This window comes from Eretmochelys imbricata, chromosome 9 (assembly GCF_965152235.1).
Source record: "Eretmochelys imbricata isolate rEreImb1 chromosome 9, rEreImb1.hap1, whole genome shotgun sequence".
Taxonomy (NCBI): Eukaryota; Metazoa; Chordata; order Testudines; family Cheloniidae; genus Eretmochelys; species Eretmochelys imbricata.
The window spans coordinates 48,832,542-48,851,879 of record NC_135580.1 but is presented as its reverse complement, the minus strand read 5'-3'; the positions used below and the strand labels follow the sequence as shown (position 1 = coordinate 48,851,879).

General features: G+C 44.2%; 1 protein-coding gene and 1 long non-coding RNA gene across 2 annotated transcripts in view; one reads left to right on the top strand and one right to left on the bottom strand.

The window, feature by feature from the left end:
• Positions 1-108: 108 nt before the first annotated feature.
• On the top strand, positions 109-17,708 carry LOC144269926 (uncharacterized). The gene is made up of 3 exons (XR_013347077.1): positions 109-179; positions 8,772-9,056; positions 17,180-17,708. It is a non-coding gene; the product is annotated as an uncharacterized LOC144269926 (long non-coding RNA).
• The window catches only part of DBR1 (debranching RNA lariats 1), a 28,486-nt gene continuing 12,818 nt past the window's right edge, over positions 3,671-19,338 (bottom strand). The window contains exons 6-8 of the mRNA XM_077825995.1: positions 14,509-14,589; positions 11,575-11,720; positions 3,671-5,150 (exon numbers count right to left, since the gene is read on the bottom strand). Coding sequence (XP_077682121.1) covers positions 4,481-5,150; positions 11,575-11,720; positions 14,509-14,589 — 897 coding nt within the window. The 3' untranslated portion in view covers positions 3,671-4,480. The remainder of the gene's footprint in view (positions 5,151-11,574; positions 11,721-14,508; positions 14,590-19,338) is intronic.

The window sequence follows — 19,338 nt, the reverse complement described above, 5'->3', positions numbered from 1 at the left end:
TGGCCCGGCCACAGGAGCCGCTCTAACAGATCGGCCAAATCCAAACTCTCCGCCTGTGGCCCAAACGGGTGCGCATGCGCCCACTGAGGCCGCCCGCGGGGGGGCCGGCCGGAATATTTCCTCCTGCGGCGGGGGGGTTACAGTGTGCATGTGCCGGCAGCACCGCAGAGGTCTTTGAGGTACCACCCGACTCCTTGTTTTTGTGGATACAGACTAACAGGACTACCCCTCTGATATCTGGCGGGCGGGGGAGCGCAGGGAGGGGAAATGGGAGCACTAGGGAGGAGGGAGCGCAGGTATGTTGGGAGGGGAGCGCGGTGGGGAGGAGGGAGCGCAGGGAGGAGAGTAGGAGGAGAAAGGGAACCTACAGAGGGGAGTGAGCAGTGTGGTGAGGATGGAGGGGGAGGGAGCGCAGGGAGAGGAGTGGGAGGAGGGAAGGGGTACAGGGAGATGGGGGTGGACTGGAAGGAAAGGGAGTGCAGGGAGGTGAGTGAGCACAGTTGGGTAAGGATGGAGGGCAGGGAGGTGGGGTGGGGATGGAAGGAGAGGGACCACAAGGAGGTGAGTGGGGGGACAGATGCATAGTTTGAGCAAAAAATAAAAATATAGTATTAGATTCTGTGTACTATAGAAAACTACATTAAGTTAATGTAAAGGATTCTTATCCATTAACACAATTAGAAAATATCCTTGACACTAGAACACGTTCATTCTGGTTTTCTACACTGGATCTTGGCAAGAGAAAGAGATTCAAATGACAGGGAAAAGACCACTTTTACTGCAGGATAATGGCTGTGGGCTTGTGTAATTCCCTTACTAGCTTTGGGAGTCTTATGTAAAGAGCATTCCATGGAATGGCACTCTCAGCCTATCTGTAATAGCCAGAAGATATCCTGGTGAGTTCTAACACTTTTGAGCAGGAAATGATGCAGTTACAAATGGTCTGTGATAAGTTTGTGTGCCAATCTGAAACTGAAACCAAAGAAATACAAGCAGATTCAAAAAATAGCAGCCTGTCTTAGGGAACACATCAGGTATTTCCACGGACAATAAGAAAATTAATCTGATGCCCCAGATACTTGCAGATGTGCAGAGTTTGGTAAGGCTCTGCTCATAGTACAGGTTCATTAATGGGTTTGGCAATAGAACTTAAAACCATTGCATAGCTTAGGTGAAAAGTGAAACCATCACCATAGTGAAGGAGTACTTGTGGCACCTTAGAGACTAACAAATTTATTTGAGCATAAGCTTTTGTGAGCTACAGCTCACTTCATCAGATGCATTCAGTGGAAAATACAGTGGGGAGATTTATATACATAGAGAACATGAAACAATTGGTGTTACTCATACACACTGTAACAAGAGTGATCACTTAAGGTGAGCTATTACCAGCAGGAGAGCTGGGGGAAGGGCTGACCTTTTGTAGTGATTTGGCTTTCAGGGTAAATGACACTTGTGACCCATTTACTCTCAACCTACCTGCAATTCACAACCCCTTTATATTAGATATGCATGCTAGTGCTTAGGAATGGAGGCAGTATTAGCACATGACAAAGGACTTAAAAGGGTAGTGGCTTATTGGTTTAAACATTCCTTGTGTTGGACATAAGCTAAGAACTTTAGCAAACCTCTGATACAGAGTTCCAGAAAAACTATGTAGAAACACTAGAGTCCACAGAGCATATATTAAAAGGAGAAACACTCTAAGACATAACATTATACTCCACAGTTGATTAGCACAGAGCAATACTGGTTGCTCAGTGTTTTGGGGTCAGCTCCCCATTGTATATTGGCCATTTTTTGGTCAGAATTCCAGGACTTCACTTCCTTTTTCAGCTTCTTGAGGTGTTCTCTGAAAATCAACGGTTGGTCTATGTGACCCAAAGGTACACTGGATGTACCTAGTGCTCAAGGCTTGGACCATTCCATGATATCTGGAGTTTTTGCTTGGCCTGACCATGTTTTAGGTGGATGATGCACACTTGTACCTGTCGGTACTGTGCACCAGTAAAGTCACATTGGAGCCATGCACACAAAATTGATAGTGAATTTGATCCTATAAAATCAGCACAGCAACCTTGAAACTGACTACCACCTAGTCATTTTACTGCTTTGCAGAGATTGCACCACCATCCATGAGACAGGCTACCTTCACTTGTGAAGCACTCGTATGCTACAGCAATGACTGCCCATAAGAAATACTGTATTGAGAGTAAAGGTTGAATGGTGTGCAGTAAATAAGGCAATAGGGCCACACACATTGAATGATGAGTGTGTATATGTCTGCTCACAAAGCATCATCCATTCTGTGCCCTGAAAGAGGGATGGGTCTTATGGAAAAAAAAACATGCAAGATTATGATAATGCATATGAACAAAGGGGCCTAGCTTAGGTTTCAGGTCCAGCTTTTGAGAATCCTTGATTTTGCAACCTTAACATTCAGATTCTGAAGCAGGCATGTACAGTAATTAAGACTCTTTTACAGGATGTCCCGTGAACCTCTCTTTGTCCTACTCCTAGTCTCCTCCACACCATATCCCAGTCCTACGCCCTCCCCTGGCTCCACATCCCAGTCTCCCTGCTTACTACTCTGCTCAGGCCCACTTCCTCATCTGTCTGCATTCTAACCAGACGACTACTCCTCCAATAGAGTCTGGGCCCTAGAAGGCAGAGCACTGCACACAAAAGAGACATTCTCCCTGCTCTCATATCTACTACCTGGCAGCGGAGCGACCCCTGCAGTGACAGCAGTGGCAGGGGAAGTCCTTCTCACCCCTGCTGCACTGGGATGGAGCTCAGTGTAAACTGAATCCTTGGAGAGCTTAGCTGCCAAACTAAGAAATTTGAGTATGTGCAAGCAACAGTTTTCACAGGTTCATAACTCTGACAAATTTTCAGTGAAAGGCATATCGCTAACAGTAAGGTAACCCCCTCAAGTTTTAGCACCAAATGATGGAGGCACGAGAGCTTCAACAAAACAATTAAATTTAATGTGCAAAAAAACACCCACAAATATAGGGCTAGAAGAGATATTGAGACATCTAGCCCATCCCCCTTGCACTGAGGCATGACCAAGTAAAACGTAGGTCATCCCTGACAGGTGTTTGTCTGAACTGTTCTTAAAAGCCTCCAGTGACAGCAATTCCACAGCCTCCTTAAGTAACCTGTTCCTGTACTTAACTATCCTTAGATATTAGAAAAAGAAGTTCTAACTAACCTGAAACTCCCTTGTTGCAAACTAAGCCAATTATTTCTTGTCCCACCCTGAGTAGACATGAGAGAACAAAAGATCACTATCCTCTTCGACAACCTCTTACGTATCTGAAGACTGTCCCTCAGCCTTCTCTTCTCTAGAAGAAACATGCTAGTTCTTTCATCTATCTCATTCTGAGATTAGGAAATAGTTTTTTTGCTTAAAGTTTCCAAGTAAGAGAGCTGGCATGAAAAATTTTAGCCCAAATAGTTAGAGTTTGACAAAGTTATAAGCAACTGCAAACAGGATCTTAATGGAATATGTTAGGTAACATTTACTACATGCATCACTACCTATTGTAAGTGTATAAACTTTCAGCCCTCTCCCCTGAAAGCACCAAACACAACAGCTTACCCATAAAGTCAGGAGATTCAAATTCAGAGTTATTTGAGGAAGTAATTCAGATACAAACATCTATGAGGTTATTGCTAGATAATTTTAGCTTCCATTAGTATTTTAATTTTGAAATACTGTTCTGAACTTTTGGGAGTTCATGATAATTGATATTGAAAACAAATGCACTCGCCTTCAACAGTTTAGTGTAACCACCTCAGTCATAATTTATGTTTACAATGTGAGATTTTTCTGTATATATCAGAACTAAAATTTAAAAACCAGTATTAGACAATGCATATAATACATATTCATATTTTTAAAGACACCAACTGCCAAGATTTTCCACTACAGAAACAGTTAACTCCAGAGAAATAAAAATCATGATCATCTTCTCTTACTGCTCTTTTTATCTTGGGAGTACTGCTTTTAACCACACTGCAGAGAATTATTGCATTAACTATTCTGTACTAAGTTTTATCTTTAGCTGCAAGAAAGCATTAAAGGCAATGCAAAGATCCTCTCCCTCCAAAACTAACTTCAATTTAAAGAAATTCTCCTTTGGTTAACTAAGAATTACAGATATTGTATGGAGGCAAAGCAGAATGTAAATAAAATGAATTATCAAAAGCTGAAGCAAAACCAACTGATTATACACAAACTTGAAATCTTTCTACAACACACTTAGTTGAAAAGGACTGAGCAAGAAGACTACTACTAAACAGGTATTCTGCTCCATTAGAAGTTTTGTTGCATACTGTAGTATGTAGCATAAAGTGGTACTTATCACTTCAAATGCTGAATTTTAAAAGCTCTCACCATTGCCCCAACACACCAAAAAAGGTAGCTAGTTACAGCAGTTAATAAAACCTCTGGGATATTAATGCATTTTCATTATACTTTATCTTCATCCTCTGTGGCATAGATAGCCTGATTCCGTCTTTTAATTTTCTTCATGGCACTGTTTCCGTTCTCATTTTTACCAATCCGCTTTAAAGCTCTTTCATTTAAGCTCTTCTCTTCAGTCTGCTCACTCACACCAGATTTCTCCACGTCTTCATTGGTGGAGTCCATAGCATCATCAGAGGATACCATCATGGAATCTGGCATGATCCTGGTGTCAGAAAAACTTGCTGAAAAGTCAGGAGGATGATCAGGTGAAGGATCCACAGAACAAGTACTTTGATCTTCATCACCACCCTCTTCATCCAGCATTATTTCATCTGGGTTAATAGAAAAAGACAGCCCAGAATTATCTGTATAATATTCACTGGGCTCCTCCACTGACTCAGTACTGTCCATTTCCTCCTCCTCCTCATATTCTCCCCGAACTGAGCGCTCTTCTTTCACTTGCTGAATCCTGTCATTAATATCGGTGAGACCAAACTGGGCACAAAACTCAGTGGTCTGCGGACTGATTATATGAACTGGTTCCATATTTTTCTGCGGTTTGTTGGGGTCATAGCAAGCAGCTGTCACACTGAAATTGCAAGGAATTTTGAGGTTATGGCTCAGCTCTTCCAATATCTCTTTGAGGGCTCCTTCTGTTGCACTGTAATCCCACCTACAGGAATAAAAAACAAGGTCAGATTCTATTGAGCTCAATTAGCCAAGATATCTCTCTTCCTGTTCCTATTTGAAGAGGTTCTCTTTATACACATTATATCTTCTTTTTGATAAAAGAGATTGAGCTCTTTGAGTATCACTGTAAGGCATTTTCTCCATCCCTCAAACTATTTTTGTGTCTCTTCTCTGCACCCTCTCTAATTCTTCATCATCATCATCATCCTTTTAAGATTATGGAGTCCAGTACTGATCTCACAAATACCATATACAGAAGCAAAGTCTTCCTTGATGTGCATAAGAATTTAAGATTACCTAAAATATTTGGAACGGTCATTCAAACTGATGTGAATATTGGAACTTTTACATTTGACTGAACTATTATCTACATTTTAGGCTAGAAATAGCCACATAAGGACTACAGATTCAGCTTCCCTGAAACCCTGCTGCCTTTTTAACTGCAAGCCCCAGTTGATATGAGATGCCATTATAGGAAGATAAATTATTTCTAACCTGTTAACAATGAGGCACAATTGCTTTATACTGGAAAAGCCAGAATGCCCATCCAAATATTATGGCTGACTAAAATATAATTACTACTGTGGATCGATTAATTTATGGTAAACTAACCCAAATAGATGTTTTAAACAGGACTCCCGTTCTTCAGTTATTCTGAATGGAGGATTTATTCTTTAAACCAAAAGCTCAGCTCTCTTATGCAGGCATATGCAAAATTAACACAAATACTGATGGTCTGTCTGAGGAATGGAAGTTTCCACTCAACATATGTATGCACACATGCAGTGCCAGTGAAATGTGGGCACATCAGTGAACGGTTTTATGACAAAACAGGGCACACTCATTAAGAATATGGTTCTTAACTCCTCACTCTAGCAAATGAAAACAGATTAATCAAACCACAGTGGCAGTCATCCTAGAGCTCCTGCAAGCTGATCAAATCTTGGGCCTGAATATCAGTCTCATGGGAGTTAAGGCAGCAATACTGTAGTGTTTAGCAGCTCATTAGGTAGAATCCTAATATGCAGCCTGGTTCTTGAAAGCCGTAGACAATCTGAGATTCAGTCTCATCTTCTTACATGGGACTTGAACCTGGTACTGGGAATGGTTTTATGACCTATTAGGAAATTTCTAGGAAAGATCTTACAGAATCACAAATGTATGGCTGGAAGGTGTGACATTCTATACCTTGGTGGAGCACCCTGTAATCCTCCATCCCTCATTTATATACAATTGTGATCTTGCATATAAAGAAGGCCATGTGAGGTATCACAGGAAAGGTTATGACCTGCTGAAAGTCATTTTTCTATCTAAATGTGTACATCATTAATGCATATGAAGTTATGAGAATATGTTGTATGGTTGTCACTTAAATATGCTGTGGGTTTGGGAAGCACTCAGATACTAGCTCCCCAGAGACAATGACAAGGGAGGTAACCAATGCCCGGTGGGTGGTTCCCATCACCAGCCATTGTCCAGCAGAGGCGTTACAATTCAATGACTCACTTGCACAAGGCCATGCCAGAGGAATTGCTCAACGTTGCCTGAAGACTCAGCAATGTCCACCAGACATGCCTGGACTTGTGTTCTCCAAGCACATGGACTGAGGGTATAAAACAGAACACAGTGGCCACATGCTGGGCCTTTCCCCCACCTCTGCTACAAACAACACTCAGAAGACCAAAGACGCCAACAGAGGGGACTGGCCCAGGTATAAGGGACAACCCTGTATATTAAGAACTGCAATATCCAATGGGGTGAGAAAAACTGCTTAATCTAGATGTTGCCCAGTCTAATAGGGTTGAGAATTTAGACTGCGTGCTTATATTTTATTTTGGTAACTAACTGACTTTTTGCCTATCACTTAAAATCTATCTTTTGTAGTCAATAAATTTGTTTAACTTTTTATCTTTACCAGTGAGTTTGTCAGAAGCATTTGGTAAGGGTGTTTGCTCAGGCTGGTGTATATCAACTTTCCATTGATGAAGTGGTAAACCAATTAATAAATTTGCAGTGTTCATCTTGAGCAGTGCAAGATAGTATATTCCTGAGGTACAAGGCTGGGAGGATTTGGCTGGTGCCTTTCTCTGTGTGATTCATGAGTGTCTCTGGGAGCATTCATGCAATCTAGCTGGGTGTGGAGCTCCACATGCTGTAGTGCCGAGTGATGACAGCGCCTGGAGAGGCTTGCTGCTTGTCACTAGCAAGGCATTGTGAGAGACAGCCCAGGCTGGACAGAGTTAAGGGGGCACAGCGGTTCCACAGTCCCAGGCTGCACCCCGGGGATCCCGTCACAGAAGGGACCTTGAGAGATCATCTAGTTCAGCCACCCATACTGAGATTGGGTATATTTGATCCTGACCCTCCCTGACAGGTGTTTGTCCGACCTGTTCTTAAAAACCTCCAAGAATGGGGATTCCACAACCTCCCTATTTCAGAGCTTAACTATCCTCAAAGTTTTTCCCAATACCTAACCTAAATCTCTCTTGATCCAGCATTAGCCAATTACTTCTTCTACTTCAGCAAACATGGAGAACGGTTCATCATGCTCTTTATAGCAGCACTTAACACATTTCATGACTTACCAGGTTTCCCTGTCAGTAGTGTTCTTTCAAGACTAAAGATGTCCCGATTTTTTTAAAAAACCTTTCCTTAGATCATATTTTCTAAAACTTTTATCATTTTTGTTTCTCTCCTCTGGACTCTCTCCAATTTGTCCACATTTTTCCTAAAGTGTGGTGCCCAAAGCTGGACACAGTACTCCAGCTGAGGGCTCAGCAGTGCAGAGGAGAGCAGAACAATTACTTCCCAAGTCTTACACATGAAACTCCTGTTACTATATCCCAGGGTGATCTTTGCCTTTTTTGCACCTGCATTGCATTACTGACTTACTCAATTTGTGATCCTGCAACTTCTATTTTTGAGTCCAGTTTCTAATAGTAGCGTGCTGTGTAAGAGTAGGAAAGTTTCAAGTTAATGTATGACATTGCAAGGTAAAGGTCATGCTTGGATCTCTTGCCAGAATATAGGCCCAACAAATCCATCTTCCACCAGGAAAATCACCCTTGCCTCATTTGACCCCAAAATTCCTAAAGAGGGAAGGTTACATCACCTAGATGTCCACAGTACAATAAGATCTATTGTTTAGGAAGGTTTAAAGATAAAGTGGCCTCCAGAGCTACAGTCTATAGCTGGATTAGGACACTGATCAGAGACTTACTATTGCAGCAGGAAAGTTAACGTTTACTCTCGATAAGTGAGCTGTAGCTCACGAAAGCTCATGCTAAAATAAATTGGTTAGTCTCTAAGGTGCCACAAGTACTCCTTTTCTCCCTCTACAGTGGGGGGAGGGAGGGAGGGACACACGTGTGTGGCAGGCAGGCAGGGTAGTGAATCCTTTTTAATGGATATTTGAATGGCTGTCTTCTGCTTGCACTTTTGCAAAAGATTATAGAACAGGTTCAGGGTTTGCAGGCTCTAGAGAAGGGTGGGGGAGGCAGTAGTCAAGTGATGATCCCTCCTATACTAAATAACTGCTTTGGGTGGTCTCAACATCTGGACTTAGTAAAGAAAGTTTCAACTTTTTAACATTTTTCATTTTAAGGCTCCCTGAAGATTTGGATGCACATTGCACCAGCAACTCAGTTGAAGCTTTTTGCAGTATGTTCAAATTGCTACTGCTAAATGTATCAGGTAACAGCTGTTGAATACTGTCAGTTGACGGTCTTTGCTTGGTACTGCTTTAACTGTATTCAACTGAAAACTAAGAAACACCTAGTGCCTTCTGGGATATGAAATCCAAAGCCTTAATGTTCTGGCTCAATCTGCTCCTTGGGGGGAATTATAACCCAAACATCTGACCTGGTGAAGAAAGACGAGGCGATTACAAGTAAGCAAAATTTCTCCATATCAAAATTTACATGGTGCTTTGCAAACTGATTAAACACATTTCCAGCTACAGGAAGCTTACAATCTAAAACAAGACACATACAAAGATATTTAAACAGATCAAGAAAAGAAGGACTAAGATGTCCAGTAAGAGGGTAAGAAGTGGTTGAAGAGGTGGGTTTTAAAGAGGTGTCTGAAAGAGGGGAGAAAGGACTAAATATATAAAAGATGTCATCTATTTTCATGAAATGAGACCATACTTGCATATACAGTACACCCTCGCTATAATGAACACCTGGGGATCCAAGCCATTTGTTAGGTGTAGCCAGGGGTTCTTTATATCAGGAAAGGGGAATAGCTCCTCCAGCCCCGGGATCGGGGGGACACATTCAGCCCTCCTCCTTTGTGGCCCAGGGGCCAGGGGAAGGATTCAGAGACCATGTTCACTATAGCCCAGCGGTTCTCAAACTTTAGTAATCCGAGAACCCCCATTTTGATTTAAATTTTTGCCACAGACCCCAAGCCCCCCAATCAGCCCCAGGCCCCATTCCACTCCCTCCCCCAAGGCCCCACCTCTTTCCACTCCCTCCCTCAAGAGTGCCCCATCCCTGCTCCTTCCCCTCCCTCCCAGCACCTCCTGCACAAACAGCGTGCAGAAGGCACCGGGAGGGAGGGGAAGGAGTCAATCAGCAGGACCCCACAGACCCCCTGGTGTTCCCTCATGGACCCCAGTTTGAGATACACTGCTATAGCCCAAGGTTTGCTATAGTGAGGTTCTACTGTATGAAGTTGCCTGATTGCAGAAGTTCCTCAATCACTCAAATCTTGCTATCAGAACAGCAAAACAAATGACAAGCAGAAAACACACTTCAACAACACCTTCCCCAGAGGGAATATGAAATATTTCCTACAGTTGAGCAGTTCAGATGGGTATGATTCTGATTTACTCATCTACTGTAACATATAGGAACAAGGAGCTAAAGCTCTGGATGAAACTTACTCTTGGGAATAAAGTCAGCACAAGGCAAGAATCATTTAAAACTTAAGTAGGGTTTAGATGGAATAACTTTGTGCTGGGCCTCTCGGTATAGGGATGAACTTGACCCAGAGTGCATTAGCCATCTTCTCTTTTATAGTAATTTAAAAGGGTCTTCCTCGGGTTGCAAACATGGTTTCGTCCTTGAAGTCTGTATCTGCACAAACTATATTCATTAGGCAATACACATTTCGTAACTTTATAAAGCAATTTAATGTATCTTATTAAACCTGTATTCATATCAAAATGTGGTAGACAAAATTGAACACATAATGACATGACATTTAGAATGGATATGCTTCTGCAACCTTAAGGTCTCTTTTCAGTTGCTTAAAACTGATCCAACTTCTACCTTTTGGGGCTGAAATTATCCATGCTTGGTCTTTGCCCAAGACCAGATTTTTTCTGAAAGCTTGAGAACAAATAAGCTGGTTTTGTTTGAGTACAAGGTACAGCTATTTTTCATTTGTAGGCTCTTCTAAAATTGGCTCAGTGGGGAGGTAGCATAAACCTGCTAAATGTGCCAGATATGTAACTGAAGGATTATGTATATGCCAGCATCCATTGTCAAAGCTTCCCATGCTGGCAAGTCCAGAATAAATCCAGCTAAGAAAATGTCAAGAAAAGATTTTGCTCTCAGTGAGACTTAGACATCTTGCAGGATTACTGAACATCTGATGTAATCAACTCCACTTTCCAAGTACATTTGCTCTTTAGGATCAACGTCTCTTGTTTAATCACCAACCTACGCCTCTACAAGCACACACAGACCTCTTCAGACACAGCCAGTTATCCAGGTACAACAGCATAGATCTCTTGTAGCTGCCATGACCATTTCTGCTCCTGAAATCCAGGCTTCATCTTTGGCTTGATTTGGACTTTGCCTCCTAACTCAGGACCTGACCCTTGGTATTGACCCTGGCCTGGAACCTATCAACTCCTCCATGATCCCCAACCTCAGGTTTGCCTCTTCTTGGACCTATGGTCCCAACTGCCCTTGTTGGGATCTTGACAGTCTGTCTGGACCACCCTCCCCCATGGTGGAGGCCTACCCTAGGGGAACATGAAGGCAGCGGGCCAGTCCCTGCCTGGCATGCCCTAGAGGGTATTTGAGATGGCTGAATGGGTTGACCATTCCCAGGAAAACCACCCCATGCTTCGAGCCCAAGCATCATAGCTCGCAACAGAGAACCAAGTTCTGCACACGCAATCGACCCAGCTCCATGATGAAAATGTGGCTCTGTGGGCCCATCTGGCTTAGCATGCCACAGATAACTAGATGGTACAAGAGATGGGGGCCTGGCTGCAGGATGAGAATGCTACACTATGGGTATGCACTGCAGCTGTACACCCTGACCAGCCCCCGCAGTTAAAAGATATTACCTCACCTATCCTATCTCTAATATCCCAAATCTCTCTTTTCAAAAGTATACACATATTTTCAACACAAAGAAAGTTTAAACCCAATACTAATTTTACTTACTTTGCATGGAGGCCATTGTTTTCAGGCATGTTCCATGCGTTTGAAGTCACATTAATAAGATTGTTAGTAGCCTTGAGAACAGCAAGCCATTCAATGTCATATTCCAGAGAATCAGATGCGTTGGGGTCATGGTCTATATCTATTACCTTAGAAAAACAATATTGACAAATGAGGCATTTCATTCAACCTGACAGGAGGACATCATTCTATATTTAAGCATTATCTTCAGGCAATCAGTTCTTAATTAAAAGTTCAGTATACCTGCCCACTGAATAAGGCAGGGGTTCTGTGAAAAAAGTAGTATGTGATCATGTAATTAGAGACTATCATAATGCATATGCACAAGGAGGCTGAATTAAGGCTGCATAGGCAACATGAATTCTAGCATTTCCTAGCTTTTGAGTGCTTGACTTTATTTTTAAAGTTAAAAGCTGAAAACAGTTTGTGAGCAAAATATTCAAGAATCTGCCCAGGTGGGTGCATCTGAGATACAGACTAACAAGCAGAAGTTACTTTTTGGTCCATTCATTTCCACCAATCCCAAACTGGTTTGTTTAACCCTTCCCTCAAAAAAAGGAAGGCAGCAGGGAAGGAACAGCTGCTACATTTCCCAAGAACTGCATTTATAGAACCATCCAACCTATAATGTTTGGCAAAATATGATCAGACCTGCTTTTCTCTTTCAGCCCAAGAAGAGGATCTTAGGGTAAGGAACATCCCCTGTTTTATAGGATTCTGAAAGAGATCCTGGGCCTTTTGAAGATAGCCTTGAAAACACAGAACTGATCACTAGTGTTGTATTAGTCACTGATTTTTCTCTATACTAGTACTAGTCATTAATAGTCTTCCTTACAGTTACCTATAGGATTGACTGTGGGCAATGGTCTTGATTTTTGGTTGTAAAGCAGTGCCACCCTAATTGACATTGATGGGAATAAGGCCACCATAAGTTTCCTCCTAGTACGTGGCCTGATTTGAGTCAGCTACTGTACTGAGCAGTCTCTGTATGGCCTCTTGCCACAAAAGGTAAAGCTCACTAGCTGGAGAGACGGAATGATCTAGTGGACTAATAGCCAGGAACCCCAGTGTTCTACCTCCCATCTCTGAACCAGACTATGTCTCTGGTTTTAGTCAAATCCAAAAGTCCAAACTACAAAAAGGCACTCTTGCAGACAGCTGAAAACCCACTTGGCCCTGTTTGTACGAAGCCAAGTCTTTAAGTGGTCAGTCCGGTGAAAAGAATTAATCTATTACTTCTAATGCAAAGTGTCTGGTGATGCATCTACCAGGGAACACTTCCTTCAGTACCAACTTAATTCTCCTGTCCCTGACATACCTCAATCATTAGCCCAGTTCTTGCTGCTATTACCCAGTAAAACAGGTTGATGTAACAGCGTTTGCATAGCAACTGCTGAAGCTGCTGCCAAAGATGGAATAACTGTATCCTCTTAATTAAAGCATCTCACCCCGCTGAAGGAAGGGGACAAGTCCAAGAACCAGTGGCAGATTCAGGGCCGTGGGTGCAGCAGGCCTGGGTCAGGTAAGCCACTTTCCACCACCGCTAAAAACAAGCATGGGATTCAGCCCCCACTGTAAGTTCAGGAAGTGACTGAGATCCACCACTTTCAGACATTTGGCAGCTTGGGTCGGTTTTTAGTTTGTGTGTCTTTCCCAGAATGGGGCTAAGTTTTCCAATGGGGCAGCATGAGATGGAGGAGAATACTCTGGCTGAGCAGGGACTGAGGAAGTTTGACTGGCAGTGAAGAGGCGGTTCTTATGTGAAAGAGAAACTGGGAAGAAATTGTACTGTACTTCTGGCGAGCTTAATTTTGTTGATTGTCTGTATTAGTTTGTCTTGTATTTTGGGGCAGGAACCATTTTCTTTTCCGTGTATACAGTGCCCAGCGCAATGAAGCCCCAATGCCAGGTAGGGCCTTTAGGCCCTAGAGCAATATAAATTCTAAAAAAGTCTACTGTACGTATTAGGAAAAAGTCCTCTTTTGGGTACTGTGAGATATTGAATTCAACAAGCTGTCTGGATTGGATTGTCTTTTAGGATTTCTCTGGAGTTTCATACCAAATAATTGTCCTTAAGGGGTTGTGCATTGGATCACCAGCTACTTTTCCACCCCACCCTGGTCAGATTCTCATCCCACAATCTCTTGATCACAGTATCATGAAATAAGGAAGAAAAAAAGCCAGTCTAGGGGGTCTTCCTCACCAGGACAGACTCAGTAAGTTCACTTTCCTCAAATGGGGGGGGGGGAATCTTATCTTTTTTTGTTTTTATTTTCCTTAGGCTTACGTTTCAGGCATTTCACAGGGGCCTTCAGTTACTTAGTTACAGCCTCCAAAGACAGAAGAATACATGTGGCTAGACAGTGGCACCAGGACACAGCCCATAGTGAGGTGTGGTGCATTGTTGCACCTTCCAAGGAAAGAGGTATTGTGACTTAACACATCACAATTCCCTCCACAACCCGCACGTGCTTCAAGAAGGGGGTGGGGGGAGAGAAGTAATTTAATTCTGATCTATACCAGCAGCAAGTTACCACTACACACGCTCCACTGGTCAGCACGTTGAGGGGGCAGAGCAAAAGCGCCACATATTCCCCACCCTCATGCTCTATAGTAGTAATAAGCAAATACAAAGTGCCCCTCATTCCTGTATCCTGCTACGAAGTCCTGGCAGTTTGTATAAGGGCATATGGAGGGATTCTTATGACCCCCTATACCTCTGTGCAGCCCAAGAAAGGATCCTCTTAATTTTCCATTACCCATTAAGTCCTCATCCCATACATGAGCAGCAACTGAGAGATTTAATTCTCCGGGGATGGAAGAATCATTCTTCAGCCTCCTGCTGAACTGTGCACTCCCTAGCCCAGATATATAAAGTACTAAATGGTAGTAGATGACCACTTACAGTGGTCTTACCTGCAAGAAGTCTCTGTGTGGCAGACATTTATCCAGAGCCAAAAATTTTGTTGCTTTTGGCAGCTGTCCTTCAATGTTTGTCTAGGAAACAGGAATGAAACTATTACTGGCAATGCTAAAGATTCCCTGAAATATGACCTAATAACCAAATTATGCACGGAGACTCCAGGGCAGAATTTAAAGTTTTAACAGTTTCTATTAAACAGAATATTCTAAAGTTCCTAGAGATAAAAAGGGAGGACTGCGGTACAAAGAGAGAGAGCTTGAGCTGAAGTCAGAGGAAACTGGAGTAGATAACAGCGGCAACACAGGGGGGAAAGACACGACACACACGGGTCTCGTTCAGCTGAAGCAGTCTGGTGTAATCAAGCACACATGCCTTGTCTACACTATGGACTAAATTGCCCGCTGCAACCATCGCAGCAGCAGTCATCAATTTAACAGATCTAGTGAAGACGCAATAAGTCGACAGGAGAGCAGTCTCCTGTCCACTTAATTAATCCACTTTAATCAGAGACAGAAGCTATGTCAACAGGAAAGCATCTCCTGTCAACATAGCGTTAAGTCAACATAAATTATGTCAACTTAGTTATGTAACTTAGATTGACTTATATTGCTAGTGTAGACTAGGCCACAGATTCAGAACCTCAGAAGGGGCTATTCTCATAAGGGAGAGAAAGATTTGCCAAGACAGGAAGCTCTAGAGACACAAGAGCTATTTGATTTTTATACTGTTTGGAGTTTACCAACTGTTAAGGAGCACAAAGAGAATGTAGCCAATTACTTTCCTAGTTTGCATTATTCTGGTTGACAAGAAACTAGCAAATAAACCAACAGGTTTAAACCTTGCAGATTTTCTGGCTTTGTCTGGGCTACTCATGAACTCTCCCTGTCTGCTCTGACCCTTGCCATATCTCAGGCACCCAAAAGGATACCTGGTTGTTTGAGATGGGTATCTTCCCTGAATTGCTCTCTTCTCTCCTCCTTCACAAAGTGAAAAATCCAGCTATCTATTTTTAACATGAAATATAAATTTTCTAGTTCGGCAACCTCAGCTACTTAACTTGTTTAGTGACCATCAGGGCAGAGTAATTTGAAAAAGATTGGCTTAAAACTACAAAACAAAGTAATAGTTCTACAAATAGCTTCAAAAGTATCTTAGCCCTGGTCTACACTAGGACTTTAAGTCGAATTTAGCAGCATTAAATCGATGTAAACCTGCACCCGTCCACATGATGAAGCCCTTTATTTCGACTTAAAGGGCTCTTAAAATCGATTTCCTTACTCCACCCCGACAAGTGGATTAGCGCTTAAATCGGCCTTGCCGGCTCAAATTTGGGGTACTGTGGACACAATTCGACGGTATTGGCCTCCGGGAGCTATCCCAGAGTGCTCCATTGTGACCGCTCTGGACAGCACTCTCAACTCAGATGCACTGGCCAGGTAGACAGGAAAAGAACCGCGAACTTTTGAATCTCATTTCCTGTTTGGCCAGCGTGGCAAGCTGCAGGTGACCATGCAGAGCTCATCAGCAGATGTGACCATGATGGAGTCCCAGAATCGCAAAAGAGCTCCAGCATGGACCAAACGGGAGGTACGGGATCTGATCGCTGTACGGGGAGAGGAATCCATGCTATCAGAACTCCGTTCCAGTTTTCGAAATGCCAAAACCTTTGTCAAAATCTCCCAGGGCATGAAGGACAGAGGCCATAACAGGGACCCGAAGCAGTGCCGCGTGAAACTGAAGGAGCTGAGGCAAGCCTACCAGAAAACCAGAGAGGCGAATGGCCGCTCCGGGTCAGAGCCCCAAACATGCCGCTTCTGTGATGAGCTGCATGCCATTTTAGGGGGTTCAGCCACCACTACCCCAGCCATGTTGTTTGACTCCTTCAATGGAGATGGAGGCAATACAGAAGCAGGTTTTGGGAAGAAGAAGATGATGAGGTTGTAGATAGCTCACAGCAAGCAAGCGGAGAAACCGGTTTTCCCGACAGCCAGGAACTGTTTCTCACCCTGGACCTGGAGCCAGTACCCCCCGAACCCACCCAAGGCTGCCTCCTGGACCCAGCAGGCGGAGAAGGGACCTCCGGTGAGCGTACCTTTTAATACACTATACATGGTTTAAAAGCAAGCATGTGAAAGGATTACTTTGCCCTGGCATTCGCAGCTCTCCTGGATGTACTCCCAAAGCCTTTGCAAAAGGTTTCTGGGGAGGGCAGCCTTATTGCATCCTTCATGGTAGGACACTTTACCACTTCAGGCCAGTAACACGTACTCGGGAATCATTGTACAACAAAGCATTGCAGTGTATGTTTGCTGGCATTCAAACAACATCCGTTCTTTATCTCTCTGTGTTATCCTCAGGAGAGTGAGATATAATTCATGGTCACCTGGTTGAAATAGAGTGCTTTTCTTCAGGGGACACTCAGAGGAGCCCATTCCTGCTGGGCTGTTTGCCTGTGGCTAAACAGAAACGTTCCCCGCTGTTAGCCACAGGGAGGGTTGAGGGGGTAGCCATGCGGTGGGGGGAGGCAAAATGCGACCTTGTAACAAAAGCACATGTGCTATGTATGTAATGTTAACAGCAAGGTTTACCCTGAAAGAGTGTAGCCACTGTTTTATAAAATGTGTCTTTTTAAATACTGCTGTCCCTTTTTTTTTCCTCCACCAGCTGCATGTGTTTCAATGATCACAGGATCTTCTCCTTCCCAGAGGCTAGTGAAGCTTAGAAAGAAAAAAAAACGCACTCGAGATGAAATGTTCTCAGAGCTCATGCTGTCCTCCCACACTGACAGAGCACAGACAAATGCGTGGAGGCAAATAATGTCAGAGTGCAGGAAAGCACAAAATGACCGGGAGGAGAGGTGGTGGGCTGAAGAGAGTAAGTGGCAGGCTGAAGACAGGGCTGAAGCTCAAATGTGGTGGCAGCGTGATGAGAGGAGGCAGGATTCAATGCTGAGGCTGCTGGAGGACCAAACCAGTATGCTCCAGTGTATGGTAGAGCTGCAGCAAAGGCAGCTGGAGCACAGACTGCCACTACAGCCCCTGTGTAACCAACCACCCTCCTCCCCAAGTTCCATAGCCTCCACACCCAGACGCCCAAGAACGCGGTGGGGGGGCTTCCGGCCAACCAGCCACTCCACCACAGAGGACTGCCCAAAAAAAAAGAAGGCTGGCGTTCAATAAATTTTAAAGTTGTAAACTTCTAAAGTGCTGTGTGGCATTTTCCTTCCCTCCTCCACCACCCCTCCTGGGCTACCTTGGTAGTCATCCCCCTATTTGTGTGATGAATGAATAAAGAATGCATGAATGTGAAGCAACAATGACTTTATTGCCTCTGCAAGTGGTGATCGAAGGGAGGAGGGGAGGGTGGTTAGCTTACAGGGAAGTAGAGTGAACCAAGGGGCGGGGGGTTTCATCAAGGAGAAACAAACAGAACTTTCACACCGTAGCCTGGCCAGTCATGAAACTGGTTTTCAAAGCTTCTCTGATGTGTACCGCACCCTCCTGTGCTCTTCTAACCGCCCTGGTGTCTGGCTGCGCGTAACCAGCAGCCAGACGATTTGCCTCAAACTCGCACCCCGCCATAAACGTCTCCCCCTTACTCTCACAGATATTGTGGAGCACACAGCAAGCAGTAATAACAGTGGGAATATTGGTTTCGCTGAGGTCTAAGCGAGTCAGTAAACTGCGCCAGCGCACCTTTAAACGTCCAAATGCACATTCTACCACCATTCTGCACTTGCTCAGCCTGTAGTTGAACAGCTCCCGACTACTGTCCAGGCTGCCTGTGTACGGCTTCATGAGCCATGGCATTAAGGGGTAGGCTGGGTCCCCAAGGATACATATAGGCATTTCAACATCCCCAACAGTTATTTTCTGGTTTGGGAATAAAGTCCCTTCCTGCAGCTTTTGAAACAGACCAGAGTTCCTGAAGATGCGAGCGTCATGTACCTTTCCTGGCCATCCCACGTTGACGTTGGTGAAACGTCCCTTGTGATCCACCAGAGCTTGCAGCACTATTGAAAAGTACCCCTTGCGGTTTATGTACTCGGCGGCTTGGTGCTCCGGTGCCAAGATAGGGATACGGGTTCCGTCTATGGCCCCACCACAGTTAGGGAATCCCATTGCACCAAAGCCATCCACTATGACCTGCACATTTCCCAGGGTCACTACCCTTGATATCAGCAGATCTTTGATTGCGTGGGCTACTTGCATCGCAGCAGCCCCCACAGTAGATTTGCCCACTCCAAATTGATTCCCAACTGACCGGTAGCTGTCTGGCGTTGCAAGCTTCCACAGGGCTATCGCCACTCGCTTCTCAACTGTGAGGGCTGCTCTCATCTTGATATTCATGCGCCTCAGGGCAGGGGAAAGCAAGTCACAAAGTTCCATGAAAGTGCCCTTACGCATGCGAAAGTTTCGCAGCCACTGGGAATCGTCCCAGACCTGCAACACTATGCGGTCCCACCAGTCCGTGCTTGTTTCCCGAGCCCAGAATCAGCGTTCCACAGCATGAACCTGCCCCATTAGCACCATGATGCATGCATTGGCAGGGCCCATGCTTTCAGAGAAATCTGTGTCCATGTCCTGATCACTCACGTGACCGCACTGACGTCGCCTCCTCGCCCAGTATCGCTTTGCCAGGTTCTGGTGCTGCATATACTGCTGGATAATGCGTGTGGTGTTTAATGTGCTCTTAATTGCCAAAGTGAGCTGAGCGGCCTCCATGCTTGCCTTGGTATGGCGTCCGCACAGAAAAAAGGCGTGGAACGATTGTCTGCCGTTGCTCTGACAGATGGAGGGGCGACTGACAACATGGCTTACAGG